Below are 8,943 nucleotides of genomic sequence, written 5' to 3'. Positions count from 1 at the left end.
GTTAAATTTATCAGCTGAGGTCTCTGATCAAAGCTTATGAAGGGTTTAGTAAAGATAAAGGGAGGAGAAGGGTAAGAAAAGTGGAGAGAAAGGGAAAGAGGGAGATTTGGGGAGTGTAGGGAGGTGTTTACAGAGTCACGTTTCAGAGACAAGTGTGAAAGTTGTATAAAAGATACAAAAAGACCCTTCTATAGTAGAAGAATGCCTCACAAGATTTTGTTTGGATTTTGTTTAGATTCTTCCCAGATGTACACAGACAATGAGAGGGGTAATTATATATATATATATATATATATATATATATATATATATATATATATATATATATAATGCTTCTGAGTTGACAGTAAAAGCTGGCTATCTACCTCCATGTTTTGTACCGCAACGGTGGAAAATTCATAAATAGAATCTATAATCTTAATGTCTCTATTGGAAATGCAGCACAATTATCAAAGTCTTTGACAACAGCAACGTCTGATTTCCATCAAATTTCTCTCTACATTTCTGACATTTTTGACACCCCATAGTCTGATAGCCACATTTAAATGCAGTGACCCATGGCTGTGTCCTGTCTGTCTGTTGCCTCGTGTCTGCATCACCATCAATACTGTTCCTCTCCAACAAGGACACAAAATGGGCAGCAACAAAGATATGATGTGGGGACAGTAAGAACTGTGATTGGCTGTCTGAATTTTCTCCTAAAAGTTTGTGATGCCAATACAAAGTGATCAGTGAAACAAAGCATGAAGCATATTGAAAAAGGGCTCAGTCTTATCATTTTCAGTATTACACTTCTAGCAAAACCATTGCCATTGCAAACAAAGAATGATAATTTGACCACATGGAACAGTCTCATTCTCAGCATCACAATAGGTGAAATCCAAGGCTGAACTATAAATCAAAACCTATGCCATAGGTATCCATTTCAAGACTCCCGTTAAGCCTTTCTGTGATGTATAAATCCACCCTAAGAAGGTGAGGAACGGAAGTAGTGGAAATTCATTAGAAAAAGATGAGAAATTGTATCCTTCCATGGTCGTAAACATCTGTTACAGTCCAATCCTGTAGCCAGTTATTTCTTTATTGCACTGGTAAATATTTTATTCTGTCCATATATTTAAATCTGCAACTTTTGCATAATTAAGTTTCATTTTTCTATGATATGGTATGTGAAAAAACCCAAAGTTATAGTTTCCTCTGATGAAACTGCCACAAAAAAGCAGCTTATTTCATTCCTCTTGGACATGTTGGCAAGATGATGGGATGCAGTCCATGACCCCCCAAAATTAAAAAAACACTTTTGTGATAAAAGCAAAAGGAAACAACTGACAGGAAAGAAGGGAACCATCTGTCTGAGTCTGTATCTGTGTGGCTTTGTGTGTACAGCTCACTCTCACACTCTCTCATTTCTAGATGGAACAGATGTTTTTTTACAACCTCGCTGGTTATCTTCAAACACTTGAACCAGTCTTTCGCCCATCCGTTTCTGAAGGAATTGAATTATTGATGCATCTAGTATACCGTCTTGGGCTGCCTGCATTTAAATGTGAGAGATTTCCCTATTTGTAGTTCTCAAAGTGTTTACAGTTGGGATATCACACATGCAGTATTTGCCATCTTCAGGAGAGGTAATTGAGTGTGTGAATACCTTATCTCACTACTGACATAAGTCAACACTCAGGTGCTACAGTTGTATAGAAGCCCCACACAACTGCTGTACATCACTGCATACTTACCAAAATATAATTTGGGGGAATAAGATAGAGACAGAATGAAACCAGATGGTTTGCTCTGTGATTAACTATGGCACTTGGACTGTGGAGAAGTCCTTAAAGAGGGCACTAGATTAAAATCTACACACAAGGGAGACAAAGGAGAAAATTAAGTAGAGAAAAATGGAGGTACATCTGTCCGAGGAAAGGAAACAACACGGGGGATATAAAACAAAGTGAGAAGTTCATGAACAGCACTCCAGTGGTCAATAAAACAGCAATGAGCAATTATTATGCTTAGCAGAAATCAGGCTACTGTAATATAGGCTAAAATGTAACATGAACAAGCTATATTCTATACTGTTTTAACATATGAGATCATAGTGGACAGCATCATGTGGAACAATCAGTTTATTCTAATACTATTATGTTTCTTTGATGCTCTTCTGCATGACACTGATAGAATTTAAAAGAGGTTGCACAAGTTAGTTAGGTAGCTGTTATTATTCGAACCATTGCTTGGATTCATATAGCATTACGAAGCGCATAATTATGAACATTTTTGGTGCTATTATCCAAAGCCTCTTGCCTTGTCACATATATACATGTCAGTCCACCACATATCGGTCAGCCCACCATTTTGGTCCAGACTGAGATATCTGAGCAACTAGAGAATAGTTTGCTTTTCAAATTTCTACAGACTTTCATGGTTCCCAGCAGATGAATCGTGCTGACCTTTGTTATCCCCTGACAAGCCCCTTGTTTTCAGTTATCCTGTGAAACATCTCATCATCTTTTGGATTGGCACAAAATTTGGCAAAATTTGACATTCATGGTTCCCAAACGATTACTCCTAATGACTTTGGGCATACCTGGAAGTTTCCTCTAGTGCAGCCATGAGGCTGGCAAGTGATTTTGAGTAACTAACTAACAACTATTGAACTGATTGCCATAACATTTGGTACTCACATTCATGCCCCTCACAGGATGAATTAATCACTTTGGTGATCTTTTAAATTTTTATCTAGCACCATGATCAGGTCAAAATTTGACAACATCACCATTCAAAATGAATAACATCACCAACAGCTTCAGCTGTACTTTGCAGATTAGCAAATGTTGAACTAAGATGGTGACGACGTCACTGATTGTCACTGTCTCATTGTGAACATTTCAGCATCCCGTGTTAGCATTTAGCTCAAAGCAATGCTGCGCTCTGTGGCTGTAGACTCTTTGTCTTGTTTTCAAGCTGCTGTGAGTTTTCTTGTCACATTTTCTTGTCTGCTTGCTTTGTGTTTGCTGATGCTGAAGAGATTTTTCTTTTCTGTCAATAATAAATGTGTGCACAGCAAAATCAGCAGTGCTAATTCAACACCTACAGAATTAAATTCAACACTTTAAAAGTGTCTATATTGGTCCACACTAGATCGAGTTAAAACAGCTTCTCTTGTTTGCTTATGAATGTCATTTACAAGCTCTTCCATTGATCCTACCATTGCTTGGACAGTGCACTCAGCAACACCTGATGCTTGCAATTGTGCTACAACAGATCCACACAGGTTTAACAAATGATGCTTGTCAACAGAAAGGAGCAAGGAACAGCTAGTTACTGGAGTGTTGGTACCGACTGCCTGAGAACTTGAAGGCTCATCACCTTCATTTTGAGCATCCACATTGTCAATAGTATTTGGTGAACAAGTGTCCTTGTGCAAACGAACGAGGTGTTGAACCCTGAATACGTACAAAATGATAAAGAACATCCCGGTTGTCCACATTTCAAACGTAATGTCTTTCCTGGATATAATCCATGGTGAAGTCTCAAATGCTGACAAAGCAATGCAGAACTTTTCTGGTGTGCCTTACAAATAAAACATATCAGCATATTTGCAAACAAGGATGTGTATCACCTCAAGTATTGGTGTGCAACAGCCTTGCTCTGAGCTCCTTTACTCTGGGACTTTCCTTGGCACTTCCCACATCGATGTTAAACACCGTGGTTTGGATGAATGTGTAGAAGCTGTTGAGGGATTCGTGGTAGTTAACACTGAAGATGAAGTGTGCCTTGAAAAGCTCATCGAAAGCAGCCAGGGATGTTTGCGCCTTGCAAGGGATGGCCTTCTGGTCAACAATGACACAGAACCTCTGAATGCTGTTCTTCTGTTCCCCAACACAGAGGAGGAAGGGCTGTCCTGGTTCCAAGCTCCCTAGGAAGGTCTCTACACTGGCTCCAATCTATGACAAACACACAGACAGAAAATATTAATATAAGTTATGCAACACAAGCAGAAGCAGTATGAGAACAACTGGATGAAAAACATTAAACATGGAATACCTTGAGATATCTCACCACATGGTTGACAGCTTGATATGAGCTGATTTTAGCACTCTTCTTGTGGCCTTTTGAGGTAGGGGGGAGCAGGTGAACCAGCAGTAGAATGCTTGACAGGTCCCTGTCCCAGCCTAGGAGCAAAGTAGAATAAAGTGTAAGATTTTCAGATACATTTATATCTTAAAATATTATTTAAAATATTACAGATTATGCCAAAGACAAGACTTAAGGTAAGAAGATAAGAATCTGTTGTGTAAATGTTTTAAAGGCAGAATGAGGCACACTTACCAGACTCATTTGAGTTTTGCTGCGCAGACAAGAGTTCTTCAACATGCTCGTTAGAAGCCCGGTTCTTGCAGTCTGCCAGGAGCCTGGGTTTGAAGTACGTCGGCCATTTTGCCAAAAATCTGCCGGAAACCTCTTCTCCAAACATCATGGTGAAATCTTGGTCAATCTACAGAAGAAACACCTTAAGTCCTTGATACTGAAAGTATATTGAGTCATAATTGTTCCCTTCAAAAATAAGCTGATCAAACAAAGGTATGTCTTTCTTACCAAGCCGGGAATGTCGAGAAACCACGGGAACACATCCAAGACTGTTGCAGAGTTTTGCTGTTCCTGAACTAGCGTCTGGCGGTATTGAAATGTTGCCATCATCTTATCTTTGACAACTGACACATCAGTTGAATGTTTCAATAAGGATATTGCCTCACGGCATTCCTCGCCGAACAGTTGCTTGTCAGCCAGGAGAAAATCCCTCTTGCTCTTTGGACCATACGTAGTGCTGGTGGAGCATCTCTGGGATTGAACTGCAGTGTTACGCTGGACAGTCTTTATCCTCCAAGCCAGGTAGCCAGACCCACTCTCTGCATCATAGAAGTGTTCCTGTAAAACCCAAAAAGAACAAAAGTATGCAACACAGGGGTCACATCACCACATGGCAACATTAGAAGAAATTAAGAACATACACATTCTCTTCATATCTTGCAATATAAGCCTTTAATAAAAATACTTACATATCCGTTTCCAGAGTATGGATTGCTAAGGTTGGGAAATAGAGTGAAAAACTGTCATCTAAAAAGTTAAATTTTTAGATGACAGATGACACTGTTATTGTAACAGTGTGTGTTACTATGTGATCTTTTACATTTTTGTATGTCCTGTTGTTTTCCCCTGCTTTTTCCCCAACTGATCACACTTTTGTCCTCACTGTTGGCTTTGTGGGTACACTTCCATCTCTCATTTGTGCTGCCAGACTTATTATAGATTAGTCTTAATTTATACATTTTACTTGTGAGACAACATTTGTTTTCTCTTTGTTAAGTTTTACTCTCTTATATTCAAAGTTCTGTTTGATCTTTATAAAGTTGTGTTTAAGACACAAATCAAATTACATATAAAAACCCTTAATATTGTGTTCTTGCTATAGGAGACCACAACAACCTGCTTTTAAATCACTGAACAGGGCTCTGTGACATAGGTACACACCCTTTTAATCAACAGAATGGACAACTAAATCCCCTAATAATATATTACTGTGGAAATATGATTAGCATCAAGTTGAACATTTAATACTTACCCATGTACTTCCATCATGTCTGCAACCAGGAGGTTTACCATCTGTCGCCGTGTAGTATACGTCAATGTCTTTGTTTTGTACAGTGGCTCCCAGGGCTCAGTGAGGAATATTTTTTTGAGGACTATGAATTTTTTTTTGAGGACTACTTTGCGTTACCTCGCAATACTTTTGCATTCCCTCAGAATATGTTTTGCATTCCCTCGCAATACTTTTGTGTTACCTCGCAATATGTTTTGCGTTCCCTCTCAATACCTGTCTTCTTCCGTTAGCCTACTTCTGAGCCATATGCTCAGCTGCTCTCAGCGCAACACTCCAGTTTATTGAATTTTACTTTGAACGGAGAATTTCGTATGTTGATATAGTAGCCTGTTACTGCTCAATAGGCATATTTATGTAGGCTTTAATCAAAAAGGACCAGGCACCAAGGCGGGTGAGGAGGGAAGACAGCCGGGATAGAGCCATGCTGGCCCAGCATGGACGTAAGGTTGCTCCCGGTAAATGTCCGGTCTGGAGGAGATGGGACTCATGCTGCCAAACACCGGAAAATTGAAGACTGTTTTTGCCGACATCTTTACACAGACCTGCCCCATCAATGTCCTGGAGCATGCAGCGGGCACACCGTGTTCTGTCAGAGCGCAAGGCTCCGCCGAGATGAGAGGAAGCGGATTCTGTGTTTACATCGGTGATGCTTGGTGCTTAAACAGTCAAAGTGGATGGACAGTGTTTCCTACATGTCAGACTTCATATGGAGGCTACATATCTCACATTATGCAATACTGTCCACTCACTAGCCTATAGGCTAAATGTTCATGCTGCTACGGCACTTCCACACTGTTTACATAGCCGACTGTTATTAGGCTGCTCCCGCTACTGGCTTATATTTCAGAAGCTTGTAGCCATCAGGGCTCCGCTAATGTTAAGTAGCCTACTTCTGATGCTGCTATTATTTAAATAGGTTAGAAATAGGCTATACAGGTGAACATACTTCAGATTTAGGGTTGCACTATTAGGCTACGCACTTTATTATGCTCTAGCCCTGCATGCCATTCTCACTCCCCTGACAGTATACAGATCAGCTGTCTCGTCTAGTGTCATACTGTAAATTACCGAAAAGCTCATAAAATAACCTACTGAAGATGCATTAAAAATCACAAATGATTCAAAGTAACTTTGGTTTAATGACTGCTGCATTAAACAATAAATGCCATTCTTTCTTTTGGCTGGCCAGCAAAACATATTGCTAGGTAACGCAAAAGTATTGCGAGGGAACGCAAAACATATTGCGAGGGAACGCAAAAGTATTGCGAGGGAATGCAAAATAACGCAAGTAGTCCTCAAAAAAAAATTCATAGTCCTCAAAAAAATATTCCTCACTGAGCCCTGGGAGCCACCGTAGTTTTGTCATATTCGTGTAAGATTTTTTCTCCCCCCGGCTTAGACTGGAGAAACGTCTCTCACCATCTAAAAGATGAAGAACAATCATAAAGGTAGTCATCATGTTAGACATTCCTGCAATAAAACCACAGCTCTTCTACAGAATCTTTGTGTTTGAGGATTAATAACTAATTTCATTTATTACTGAAATTCCCCAATACCTCTTTTGCTGATTCCCGCTCAGTGTGGGTCCTTTTATATTCATTGTTTCTATCAAGAATCACTGTTGCACCTGATGAATCAGACGCCACAGAGGATGATGTGTCGGACACAAGCGACTCTGTAGAATGTGAGAGATCTTGATGAAGCACAACTGCAAGACATTTAAAAGAAACATACACATTTTAAATACTATTGTTTGCTCAAGACCCTCTAACAACTTCTTTTAGGCTTGACAACCAAACTGTCTAGCATAGCACAACAGGCTAGTCCAGATTTAAGTGAACTTTGAAAAACAAACACTCTAACTGAGCAAAGTCTTACCTGTAGACTTTTCTATGGACACATGGATGGTAAGATTCCCTGCTTGTAAAAGCTCCTCAAACACATCCGCATCCACTTCTGTCCCAGATTCATCTATGACATGCAGCTCGGTCTGCATTGGAAGACCTAACTTTTTTATGACTGAGAGAATATTAGATAAAATAAAAGAAATAAAAAAAAATAAAGAAAAACACAGCACAGTTCCCATTATTATTAGTATTTTCAAAATTTAACAATTGGAACATTCAGAGCAGTGTGCAGTGTTTTTCTTTTTCTGCATTTTAGATTCTATATTTGGACTGCTTGACCAGAAATTATTACTGGCTAACATAATATACCCAACTTGGTGGGTGGGGCAATATAACCAGATTACAGTCCCATTGTAAATGGAAATAGACATTTTAGTAACTGATGACTTCAATGTAATGAATAAAAAAAGGAAGAAGTAATCCCTACCTTTCTGAAGAAATGTGTTGTACTCTTCATAGCCCTCTTCAGTTTTGGCAACTTTAACATACTTCTGACTTTCACCAAATCTCACTTTGACCAACAAGATGTGCTGTAAAGAAAAAAAGTACATTCAGAAAGGTAATGAATGAGAAATTGTGCACGTTACCGTGACAAGCAGCAAAGAGGAAGTAAAGCTAATGGAGGCAAGTGAGACAAGTTAACATAACGTTTTAATTTACATTTCATAACATTTCCCTTGGAAATGTGACTAACCTAAACAAAAACCCCGTATATACACAATTTCATTAGAAAATAGTGACGCAATATCAACAATCATAAAGGTTCACATGAAACATGATAAAGGAAGCGCTAAACGGTGGATGCTTTTATCCACACAAAATTCTTCCAAATTGCACAATGCCCTGTACGCAACATTACAGCAAGTGTGCACACTTTTTACACACCTGTGCAGCAAGCACAGATAAACTGTCCATGGAAAAGAACCAAGCGAACGAACCTCCGTGACTAACGTTAACCGTTAAATCGATAAACATCTATCACATAAGCTGACGTTGTTACCACTGCATCCAACATCCAATTTTAAGCTAAACATAAAGTTACACACAAGTTACCAAAGAATGTATGTACAAAATGTTCATATAATAATGAAAGAAGTACATTTACCCACCAAAAACCAGTAAAGTTACACACTTCCGAACATGTGCACCTGATTTAGTTGGTTAAGCTAACGTTAGCTTAAGATAGCTAGCTGCAACCCTCACATAAAACGTGCTGCAACTATTTACATCTAACGTTAAACTATCTTCGTCCAGCTGTGGAAAAGATTAAGGTGCAAACACATACATACACCAAGCATGTTAAGCATATTAATTTATATTTGAAATAACGTTACAACACGAAGTTACAAACATACAGCTAATGTCACCATAACATTA

The 8,943-nt window shown here is 39.0% G+C and overlaps 1 protein-coding gene across 2 annotated transcripts; it reads right to left on the bottom strand.

Moving 5' to 3' along the window:
• Window positions 1–2,105: 2,105 nt before the first annotated feature.
• LOC123962629 lies at window positions 2,106–5,725 on the bottom strand. Of its 2 annotated transcripts, none has more exons than XM_046038801.1 (6): window positions 5,621–5,725; window positions 5,058–5,082; window positions 4,597–4,926; window positions 4,330–4,495; window positions 4,045–4,172; window positions 2,106–3,944 (listed from the first exon to the last, which is right to left on the bottom strand). In XM_046038801.1, the coding sequence occupies exons 1-6, from the start codon at window positions 5,659–5,661 to the stop codon at window positions 3,621–3,623; spliced, it is 1,014 nt and encodes a 337-aa protein (XP_045894757.1). In that variant the 5' UTR covers window positions 5,662–5,725; the 3' UTR covers window positions 2,106–3,620. The 2 variants fall into 2 exon arrangements, with proteins under 2 accessions (XP_045894757.1, XP_045894758.1); XM_046038802.1 differs by having other exon boundaries at window positions 4,060–4,172.
• Between the last annotated feature and the right edge of the window lie 3,218 nt (window positions 5,726–8,943).

Source organism: Micropterus dolomieu, linkage group LG23 (assembly GCF_021292245.1).
Source record: "Micropterus dolomieu isolate WLL.071019.BEF.003 ecotype Adirondacks linkage group LG23, ASM2129224v1, whole genome shotgun sequence".
Lineage (NCBI taxonomy): Eukaryota > Metazoa > Chordata > Actinopteri > Centrarchiformes > Centrarchidae > Micropterus > Micropterus dolomieu.
The sequence above is the reverse complement of the archived record's forward strand: the minus strand, read 5'-3'. Positions and strand labels throughout refer to the sequence as shown.